Here is a 12143-nt window from a genome sequence, read left to right as displayed (position 1 = left end):
GAAAAGCTCAATCCCAAGTAATACCAGCAGTATTAAATGTTATAATGATTAATGTATAACTATATTTTGTTTTCTAATTCTCTGTCAATAAAGTGTTAGCTAATCGTATTCCTTGATATCATTTGAGACCTGATGAACCCCTTAAACGGCATGTGACACGTACATAATTATAAACTGATCATTGTTTGCTCTTTTTCAACATATCAAAAAAATTTCAAATTGCTGTTGCACTCATCTGGCTGTTGATTAAAATAAGTATTGCTAATACACATTTATATTGTAAAACAATAACTCTTAACCATGCTATTGATAGCTACATAATGTGTCATGCAACAACTTTAACAGATAACAGATACAATCAAATATTTTAGTATAACTATTTTAAATTGATAAGACTATAAATAATTAAATGTTCATTTTTATATCTGAAATTTTGAATACACCCACAGGCATTAGCAACAAAATATTTTTAAAAATATTACTTACTCTGGTTTAAAGTGCTTTGCAGTGACATGACACACAACTGGTTTTGTTGCAGTCATACTTCTGTGAAGGACTTTCTCTTCATCATCGTCATCATCCTCTTCATCTACTTCCTCATCATCTTCCTCTTCCTCGTCATCCTCATCTAAGTCCCCTATTTTTACACTGCCTGAATAAAAAAAAATCAAAATTAAATATTTATGAACAAACTGTACAATCTATTATAATAAAAAAACAGTTTTTCGTTTGACTGTCTACCACTTCCAACGAGCTTCAAATGACATTCTTCGTGTCATTATATAGGACATAATGATGTGAGTGAAATGAAGTTGGTTCTGTATGTATTTCTAACTTATTTTGCCAATTTATGGTGAATTTTAAAACTATTCCCCCCCCCCCTTTTCCCCCTGTGAATTTTTCATTATTTTCTTCTTAATTAAAACATCTGGATATCTTAAAATCAGAATGTCTTAAAACTATCACAGAATACAGAAGTGATATCTCGCCTTCATTTGAAACAGAATAATCAAAACTAGTGATGAGTCAGTCAATTTCCAATTTTCTTGAACACAAATCTCAAAGAGTGCCTAGAATCCAACTCTAGGTTTCAAGAGTCAAAACTGAAATAATGTACAGTAAGTCCTCTATTTACGTCGTACCGATTTACGTCGTTTCGGATTAACGTCGCTAATGTTTGAGTACTCATGTTTCAATTTAAGTTGTCGCCGATTCACAATAACGTCGTTTACAATGACCGTAAATCTTTATTTTAACCAAAACACCGTATATAATTCGTTTATAATTCTTTGTTTCCTTCGGTAGTTAATTTATGCTATGTAGCGTAAGCTACACGTTCACCGCCTTATCATACATCATGAGGGACGCTTCCTGCTCTCCGCTGCTCTCCTCGCGGTGATGCAATACTACCAGCCCGCCCGCTTGGCCACCCACGTATCTCGCACGTAGAAGTGTTATCTACTTCCCGCAACGACACAGAATTTTCTCCTACCCCTTTACGTCCAACTCCTTGGCACTTCAGTCGCTATGATATCATTGAGTTGGCCGGAGTTTTAAACGTGCCGTTGTTAACTTTATCATGATTAAATGCGTTTGTAGTTGGCCTACAGTATCAGCTCACTGCAATTTATGATTTTTTCTTCATAAGATGTCTTCCAAACGACTAAATTTATCTTCAAACGTAATTTCAAAAAATAAGAACAGAACACATGTTTCATTAGCCACGAAAATGGAAGTTTTGAGACGTTTCGATTCTGGCGAGAGGGCTGTTGAGATTAGTAAAGTGTTAGGTCTGCCACCTACCACAGTTCGTACAATTCGATCAAACGCGGACAAAATTAAGAGTAGTTTACTGAACATGTCATCTGTCAGTGCTACAAAGACGAGTTATACACGTAATAGCGCTATGGAGAAAATGGAGAAGATGCTTGCCGTATGGATTGAAACACAGAACCAGCACAATTGCTCCGTAAATTTAAGGCTTATTCAAAGCAAAGCTCTATCATTGTACAATGAGGAAATGAAAAATGTTGAAGGTACTTCAACCGTTATGCCAGCCGCGGGTGGTTTCAGCGATTTAAAGCCAGGTACAGTTTCCATAATATAAAACTGACAGGCGAGGCAGCAAGTTCCGACACTGACGCCGCAAAGGAATTCATCCCGAAACTTGAGAAGATCATTGAAGAAGGTGGCTACATGCCGAAACAAGTTTTCAATGCAGATGAAACGGGACTTTTCTGGAAAAGAATGCCGGCGAGAACCTACATCGCTAAACAAGAGAGGACTGCGCCTGGTTTCAAGGCTGCAAAGGATCGTGTGACAGTATTGTTGGCGGCAAATGCAGCTGGCGACTGTAAAATGAAACCGCTGCTGATAACCAAGTCAGCCAACCCACGAGCCTTGAAAGGTTACTCAAAGGAGCACCTGCCAGTGATTTTAAGAGCAAATAATAAGGCCTGGATAACTGGCCCCCTGTTCAGGGAATGGCTTAACTTGTATGCCATCCCTGCATGGAAAGAGTACTGTTCCAAGGAGAACCTTGACTTTAAAATTCTCCTTCTGATTGACAACTCACCTAGTCACTCACCCGAGGTAGTAGAAATGCATGAAAATTTGAAAGTGGTTTTTCTTCCTCCAAACACCACAGATATCTTGCAACCACTAGACCAAGGCGTCATTGCATCGTTCAAGGCCTATTATTTGCGGCATACATTCCAACAGCTGCTTGAAGGTACAGATGGTCAGGATAAGCCTACAATCAAGGAGTACTGGCGTGGCTACAACATTTTGCATGCTATCAAGAATATTGGAGAAGCATGGACTGAGGTCACTAAAAAGTGCTTGAACTCGACGTGGGGTAAACTGTGGCCTGATTGCCTACATAATTTTAAGGGATTTGAAGATGCCTCTGGGGTCGTCCATTAATCACGTGATGTTTTTTTAGCAAATTTTTAACCCCCCCTCCCCCCTAGTGATTTGTGTATTTTTTTGGTACAAAATATTTTTTTTAAAAATTTAAGAATATTATCTGTAAATATAGGTATAATCTAATTTAATTCTGGAAAATTAAGCACAGTGATAAAAATGTCCAGACACACATTAAGGTTGCAGGTTTATTCTCACTGGCATAAAAATAATAAAGGAAAGGCTTATATGTGATTTACGCATGTATTGGGCGCCAAAATCACAGTCTTACTGGCGACTGGCAAACCGAGCCGGGTGGTTCATGTTGCGGCGGGCGGGGATATTGTTGCCTGGCTACGGCGAGTTAAGGTCACGCGTCGCTTTTCGGTTTAGTAGAAATCGCGCGAAAAAATAAATACACGTGATATCTCTCTACACCCCCCCTCCCCCCTTGTGATATTTCGTGATTTTTCCCGACACCCCCCCCCCCCCCCTTTAGAGCCTCACGTGATTAATGGACGATCCCTCTCCTGCTGTAGACGTACGCGCGGACATCGTTGACATCGCTAAAAGAACTGGATTCAACGATCTCGAAACTGACGACATTGACGAAGTCTTGGATGCTAATGTAGAAGAGCTACACCAGCTGGTAATTAATCCTGCAGCAGACAACACTGATAGTGAAGATGATGACCCGGAAGTGAAAACAGACATCACAGTGAAAGAACTAACCTCCGCCTTAGGCCATGTCAAAATGGCATTGCAAATTTTTTCTGAAAAAGGACATAAATGAGGAACGGAGCTCTAAAGTGCGGCGAAACGTAATGGAGAGTGTTAGGTGTTACGAGGAGCTCCTCAAGGAGAAAAAGAAGCAGACAACCAAGCAGACAACACTTCATGCTTTCTTCGGCGGAACATCAAAGGCGGCGACAGCTTCCATGTGTGTAGGAAAGGAATCGGAAAATGTTCAATGTGACTCGGAATAAATTGACAAACTTGTCACGTCATCCTTTTTGGAATTCTATTCACAATGTGTAGTGTATTCAGAGCTTTTTCATTTAAAATGTTACGTAAAATGATATAATTTATATTGTTTGCGACGTAAATTTAAATTAGTGTTTCTCATGAAAAATATTTTACATTGATTTTTATTAGAATTATTCCCGTACGTAAATTGTAAGAATTGCGCCGCGCTATTGTATGACCTCTTTTAGGTGTTTATTACTTCATGTGATTATTTTAAATCAAGGGCTCTCAATGTTTGTCATACTTATAGTACTTTTATTGTATGTATGCATTTTTTTTGACTTTGTTCTTACCAGCCTCCAAAAGAAAACAGTTGTTTTCTCCCGCGAATGACTCAAAGTAAAATCTGTGTATCGCTAAACCACTTTGTATCCTTACACTTTGAATGCATTATGCGTTTATATTACGTACAGTATGTACTATATATTTGTTTTTATATTTCAGTCAATAAAGGTAATAAAGCAGCTGGTTAAATAACCATTCTATAAAGCTGAGAAGTACTAGTTGGACTTGTTTCACACGCTGTCGGTTGTAATTTGCTGATAAAATTGCCCGTTGTCACGTCTGTATGCCAGCGCTTCCGGCCGACCTTGGGCCGTGGCCGGCCGGTGGCATGAAACATGGCTCATTTTGCGTCGTTTCTATTTACGTCGCGGTTTTCAGGAACGTAACCCCGACGTAAACCGAGGACTTACTGTACAATAAATAAAAATTTTAACAAATATAAAATGCTTCTTCATAGCTCTTGTTTGTTGCTGAGATTGTTAACTACATTTTAATTGGTAATTGCTAATGTTGCAAACCTTTACCAACCAGCCCATTTTACAATATTACATTACATTTATGCCTAACTTAACCATTTGATAATATGAAAAACTATTTTAAGTATGTATCACAATGCCATCTTGCAGAATGATTTGAAAAATGCAAGGTAATAAAGAAAAAATCTTTTCAAGGTTTACCGCCCCCTGAAAAAAAGACAGTTTTGGGTTCAGAAACTATCTCAAAAAATATACATAAGAACTTCACCATAACTTTCTAAAATTAAACCAAAATGTTTTAATAAATTACTGTTTAATCATTAAAACACATGGTAGGTACTAAATGAAGCGGTACACCAACTATATTATGGAATAAACAGGACAGAACCTCCACAAAGTGTACATTTCTAGATGTAAAAACTAAATTAAATGAAAACATGGGGACAGGGCTAAATGTATGTTGTGTGTGTGTGTATATATAAAACACACAAATATACACACATACATACACATACATTATATATATATATATTAAAAGTATTTTGAGGAACGGTCAGATAATACATACAAAGATAAATATAAATAAGCATATCAAACTTAAAAGTTGGCAATGTTGAAGTTTTTAATTTCCTGCATTTACTTCAATATTTTTCCTAGAATCTTTTTCCAAGAATCTTGAATCTTTAGAATAATAGAATCTGTGGGATTCAGGGATTTGACTGACCCAATCCTAAAAAATATTAATTCTAAACACCAACTATTATTTCACGTGAGAGAAACTATTTGTAGCAGTCATTCACAATAAATAAAAAAGACATCCGTTTAATTATGTCATGTCTTCAAACAGAGCCATGGTTTCACAAATTAAAAATACATACAAAATTGGGTAGCAAAAATGGTTAAAACCAAGATGGCACATTTCGGTTACGTTTCTTTAGAAATAAGAATTGAATATGATCAGATGATGCTCTTGATTAAGTACAACAAGAAAATGTGTTTCATAATTCTTATTCTAAATTTCATTTTTTTTTTTTTAAATAATTATTATTAGCAGATTTAAGAATTTTTTAAATTACATTATAAAGTCGAGTCTAAAATTGTCATGCTCTTTGGGTACATCTGGCAAACAGCGCTAATGGAAAGAGAGTAAATAGCGATCCAAGGATGAGAGATGCCACAGACACCGGTACGGGTCCAGCCGGGCGACGCCCACCTTCCGAGCTGTCCACGTCGGCCACGTGTCGACGCAGCTGCTTCTTGAGCTTCCTCGCCTGCTTGCACGGCGTGGGGCCCTCGCTGCCCTCGCTCACCGACTTGTGCGGGTCGCTCTGCTGGGAGCTCTCGCCCTGCAGCAACCATCGCAGGCCAGTCACACCCACTGTTTCGCACGACTCCACGATACTTCCGTGACAGTGGGTGAGCGGGAATCATAATTCAAGGAAGGCAGTGAAAGCTGTGACTGAGCAAAACTTGTCAGGAAAACCTCAGTCATATGTGATAATGGCAAAGACATTTAACAAAGAACACTATGCTAAAAGTGGTTTACAGTTTCTGAGTCACTGCACAAATATTAATAACACAGAACAATTATTAATTTATTGTTTATTATTGGAATTCAACATTTTTAAAGAATGTTACACATCTATCTGCATTTTAGGTTCTAAAACAAAAGAAAAAATTCTTCTGATAGTGTTTACAACCTCAAAGTTGTACACTATGCCAAACAGACAAAAACAACTGTGCAGCAGAATGCCAATATAGTATAGGTATATAGAGCATCCGTAAAATCATGGCACTTTCAACCTATCACAGGAAAGCAACGAAACCAGTTAAATAGAAAAGTGAAATCTTTGCCAAATAGCATCTGTGATTCTCCATTTGAAATTATTAATGTCGCTGATACATTCACTATACACATGTTGCTTCACATAACCCCACAGGTAAAAGTTTAATAACGTTAAGTCTGGACATCGTGGTGGGCATGCCTTAACAGAACCCCTGCCTATCCAATGCTGGGGGAATGTTGTAATGTTGTATCCAGAAACAACACTATTGGTGTAGTGTGGGGTAACGCCGTTCTATTGAAAGATGACACCTTCTGGAAATTTTGGCAATGCATACAATGGACGACTAGAGGTACCCGCCCTCTGACGTCACGGCGTCACGTGATACACTTCGAGAGGGGATGAACTGTGGGAAAAAAAACAGTTGCTATCTATTGTTGTATACGGCTGCAACCTAGAACGGCGCATCAAGTGATGGTTATTCGTTAAATTGTTTAATAACGGTGCAGTATTGTTCTGTTCCTCATTGTAGAAGCTCAAGTTTAACGCCTGGAATAGCATTCCACTGCTTTCGAAAAAATCCAGAACGTTTAAAATTATGGGAAATTAAAGTTCGCAGGGGCGATCGAAAATGTCCAGTCTCAGCGCACATGCGTGTATGTTCAAAACATTTCGTCGCTGCAGATTATAGAAAAGTAGAATGCGGCGGTAATTTTTAAAGAAGACTGCCGTGCCTAGCGTTTTTACTTTCACGTCTACAAGGAAATTGAAACCCCCACGCAGAAAGCTTCATTATATATTTAATGTAAGTAGGCCATAAACATGATTACGCTCGCATTCTCGAGAACTATTCAATAATGACAGATATTACTTATTTAAATATTTTTGTACGGGAAATTAAGGAAAGTTAAGCACTATAAATCACAAATTTGTACGGGTAGCATAAACCTAACGGCCTGTACATACTGCTTATTCGTTAATTTAAATAGTTATGTACTAAGACATAAAAAATGTTAAGAAGTTTACAGATTATTTACATGTTTATTATTTTTTTTCAAACATAACCTACAATCTGTAATCAGCACAAAAACACCCAAAATTATTACGATTTACATATCACACCTACATGGCCTAGGTTTTAACTCAATAATGAAAGGTTATGTAATTTTTTAAATATGAGTTTTTGTGAACTCATTAAAAAATTCGTTATTATACCACAGAGTTAACATGACTTGAACAAAAAAAACTTAATGGAGATTCAAGTTCATATCACATTTTAATATGGGGCCGGGAGTTGTCAAGCCACTATTAAACCGTTTTTGGGCGTCATTCTATATACTTTAGAAACACAAAATATATTTATATCCACATTAGAATAGGCTATATGCAAACAGATTTTCTGGGTTATGCAATGAAGATTAATCTTGTGATTAATACTTTTTAGTTTCGAATCACGAGCTGTCAATCAACACGAAAACTGCAACTTTTCTATACAAACCGTAAATAATAATTACGTACCCTGCTTTACACGCACAGTATGTGTGAGTAACTTCAAAACCATTAGGTTTCACCTCCATGAAAATATAGAAACTGGGCATTTTCATTTTTTCTTTGACGTGGATAGCAGTATGCTTTCACAAACACATCTTTCCCACATGTCGCATTCCACTCATCTTTGTAGTATGAAGAAGCAAATAAACTATACCCGTCTTTAGAAAGCCTCTTACTACCTAAATCCCTGACAAACCTAAAACCAGAGCTAATATCAAAGGAATTCAAATTATATAAAGATTTTGTTCACGAAAACTCTCTCAACATAGCTTCTTCCATGATCAACTGCTGTTTGTTTACCAACTGTTTCCCACAGTTGACAGTGGCGCTTCCGCTGGCGGTTACTTGTACTACTTAGCTCCGCCCCATTTCAAGTCGTCCATTGCAACATGTCAAGGTAGCTGTTTGACACCAAGTCTGTTCCGCAAAGAAAAAGAGGCCTATAACTTTATCACGCATCAGGGCACACCACACGTTTACCTTAGGGGTATTACGTTCGTACTCAACGTAGGCACGAGGGTTTTCAGCAGTCCATATTCGGACGTTATGGCGATAAACATGACCACAGATTATAATGTGGCGTCATCGCTAAACACCTCTTCCTTGTTTATCTCATTAAGCATATCTGTGACAAACGCGAATTGTGTGGGTCTATCCGCCGTTTTGATAGCGTGTAACAGCTGCATTTTGTAACCCGAAAATGGGAGACGTTTCTTTAAAACCTTATGAACTGTAGTCTTGGCCAGGTATAATTCTCACGAGCACAAGCACGCATCAAATTTTTGGGACTCTTTAGGTAGCTCTACCTTATAGCATCTACACACTCGTCACTTACCGATGGCCTACTAGAATGGGGTTTGTCTAACAAACTGCCAATATCCTTGAGCTGCTTATCCCACCTATTAATGTTATTCCTATGTGGTGGCTCTTCATTGTACACACGATGATATTCACGTTGAAATTTGGCCACGGATTCGAATTTAGCACGCCACAGAACACCCTGAACTATCCTCTGTACAGTCCATATCTCGACATGTGGCCTGATCCTCTGCTGCTACGCGGTTCGTAGTGTTCATGGTCAGTGTTCATTGTGTCTCACCTGCGCGCGCACACTGTTGCACATCATACTATAGAAACATTTTGCAATACTGTCCAATGTAGTGCAAGTTTCAGGCTTTCGTTTTGTTTGTTAGCCACAAGCGTTCATAACTGCACCTGCACCTTGACTTTACGGATATACTGTACAACAAGAAAAAAATGAGTGGAGTACAAACACATCCTACAAGAGAAAGGGATGGGAATGATGAAAACAATATGCTGAACTGAGGAATGAGAAAGACAGTTTAATGTTCAGCCCTGTCATTGCAGTCAGTGCCTTTGAAGGCTTGCAAGGGAAGAAGTGTTGAGAGAAAAAAAAAAAGGTTTTTGTTTTGATTGCTGAATCAGCATGGGACACAGATATTTTTGGTAATCTAAATCTAAAGTCAAATTAATTTTCTTAAGATAAAAATGTGTGTGTACATGAGTGCTATTTTATTTTTCAAATGGTCATTGTCTAAAATTAATATAATTTTAATATAATCTGCTTTCTGCTGCCAAAATCTTTTCTGACTCTTTAATAGTGTATAGTAATTCTATCAAGTTCACAATTTTTCGGGTCTCTTCTTATACCAAGAATAATGTGTAAAAGTTTCATAAATCAATATTAATTAATAGATTAAAAAAAAAATTAAAATTAAGTTGAAACAAATTCAAAACTTGCACTCCAGATAAGCTGAAATGTTGTCACATGGTGTTTTTATTTTTACTTCTGGGGTACAGATATACCATAAAAAATCGTCGCTGCATTCGCCTGGAGCGAATGTGGGAAACCCACGGAAGACGGGATGAAGTCTGAGTCCAACGTCTCACCACGTCACAGACGTGCAGGCCCACCTGCTCGTCCTCGGAGTTGCTGGCCTCCATGCTGACGCTGTTCTCGCTGCTGCTGATGTCTCGGTGGCGACCCTTCAGGCCGGTGATCAGCGTGGTCTTGGCCAGCGCGAGGAACGGCGCGTCGCCGGCGGTTATCTGGCTGTAAGTCCCACTGCTCGTCCAGATGAACTTGATCAGCGCAGACGCCAGGTACAAGCTCTGCGGCAATCGCACAACATCACAAGTCATCTCACTGAACTTATTGAATAATACAGTCATTGTTTAATAATACTGTTCTTTGTTTCGACGAATTTCTTCCGGAGGACAATAAATATAATAAGAGTCTGATTTAGTGAATACAACTATGACAACAAAACGATAGCCATGTACAAATCAAACGAATGGTATGCACGCGGCCCGCCATCTTTCCGAACTGTTTATAGGACACGCAAAAGGGGCACAAGTAACACTTCACACAACAAGGACATGAGTCACAAAGTCCGAACAAATACAAATCTGAAGTGATCATAAGTTTGTCACTTTGCAATAACAAGGTTTGTATTAACCAAGCTAATATAAAATTAAATGACAAAATTTATAAAATGATGTAATAGAAGTGAAACTTCTTGGGCAATTCAAACCTAGACTCTGAAGTAGATTATATGGGGTATAACAACACGTGCGTGCGCTCACACACCTGTGAGCGTGGCCCCACACGCATGCTTGCACGCATGCATGCGCACACACACATGTGCACAAACAGCGAGAGAGGAGCGAGAGAGGAGAGAAAGGAGGAGAGAGACAAATATTAATCAATGTTAAAATACTCACACCATTAGGAGAAACTGTGTGAGTTACAGTTTCTTAAAAAAATTCTGCCATTTGGGAGATGCCAATCTCTGAACGAAATATGAAATTCATAACAGGTAGTGCTATCCATGTGGTTAAATGCAGGGACTGTCTCAACAGCGATCTCTAAGCAAGGAGGAATGTGAACATGCTGGTAGCAAATATAAAATTCAAGGCATTCACAGCTGACTGTATAGGAAACCTACATCTTTTTTTCTGAAACACACTCTCTCTGTCTTATTCTTTCGTTCATCTATCACTCTCGGTTCCATTTTTTTTTGGGCGGGGTACGAATCATCGCACAAAGAGAAAGACAGAGAGAGAGAGATTGCTCTCTTTATATCTCTTTGGCCAAGTAACTATTCTCTGTCCTTTTCAAGTCAGAAATGTTTCACAACAATGTTTTACGAAAATGTTGCGTTAAAATTCGGCCTTTAAATTTTACTCCCGAAGAAGTTTCACTTAGAAAAAAAAATCCTTAAATTCCAGTACGACACCCTGAAGAAGAGCGCAGCGTGCTGTGGCAACGCGAAGGGGGGTAGAGGTGGAGAGAGAGGGAGAGAGGGAGGGAGGGAGAGGGAGGGAGAGGGAGAGAGAGGGAGAGAGGGGGAGAGAGGGGAGAGAGGGGGAGAGAGAGGGAGAGGGAGGGAGGGAGGGAGAGAGGGAGAGAGACAGAGGGAGGGAGGGATGGAGAGAGAAAGAAAGAGAGAGAGGGAGAGAGAGGGAGAAGGAGAGAGGGGGAGAGGGTAAGAGGGAGGGGGAGAGAGTGAGAGATAGAGGGGGAGAGAGTGAGAGAGGGAGAGATAGAGGGAGAGATAGAGAGGGAGAGAAGGAGAGAGAGGGAGAGAGAGAGGGAGAGGGAGGGAGAGGGAGAGAGAGGGAGAGAGAGGGAGAGAGAGGGAGAGAGAGGGAGAGAGAGGGGGAGAGAGAGGGAGAGGGAGGGTGAGGGAGGGTGAGAGGGAGGGAGGGAGGGAGAGAGGGAGGATACTCGCCTGCTCGGTGTGGTCGCGGGGCTCCAGCCGGCACAGCAGGCTGTAGAGGTGCAGCACGGGCCCCGCCTCCAGATTCTTGATGAGGGGCGGCAGGAGGTCGTGCACCTGCTTGCTGCAGTGCTTCAGCTGCGCGGCCTGCCAGATCACGTCCACGTGCTCGTCCGTGATCTTGCACTCCATGGCCAGGAAGCCCAGGATTATGTGGCTCTGCTTTATCACCTTCGCACACCACCGACACACATACCGTCAAACCTCGCTAATACAGTCCCTAGAAATTACCTACGAGTTAGTATAACGTAATTTTATACCAAAAAAAAGGTTACTAATATTATGTAATACAAAGTTGATTTTGTTACAAAGGT

The 12143-nt window shown here is 39.6% G+C and overlaps 1 protein-coding gene across 4 annotated transcripts in view; it reads right to left on the bottom strand.

Annotated features, from left to right (window-relative positions):
• LOC134535844 (ubiquitin carboxyl-terminal hydrolase 34) overlaps positions 1 to 12143 on the bottom strand; it is a 217103-nt gene that overhangs the window by 193625 nt on the left and 11335 nt on the right. For all 4 annotated transcript variants that reach the window (XM_063375171.1, XM_063375172.1, XM_063375173.1 and 1 more), the window contains exons 5-8: positions 11782 to 12000; positions 9962 to 10159; positions 5905 to 6037; positions 487 to 652 (exon numbers count right to left, since the gene is read on the bottom strand). In XM_063375171.1, coding sequence (XP_063231241.1) covers positions 487 to 652; positions 5905 to 6037; positions 9962 to 10159; positions 11782 to 12000 — 716 coding nt within the window. The remainder of the gene's footprint in view (positions 1 to 486; positions 653 to 5904; positions 6038 to 9961; positions 10160 to 11781; positions 12001 to 12143) is intronic.

The sequence above is a fragment of the Bacillus rossius genome, chromosome 10, assembly GCF_032445375.1.
Source record: "Bacillus rossius redtenbacheri isolate Brsri chromosome 10, Brsri_v3, whole genome shotgun sequence".
Classification (NCBI taxonomy): domain Eukaryota; kingdom Metazoa; phylum Arthropoda; class Insecta; order Phasmatodea; family Bacillidae; genus Bacillus; species Bacillus rossius.
This window is presented reverse-complemented; position numbering and strand designations above follow the sequence as displayed.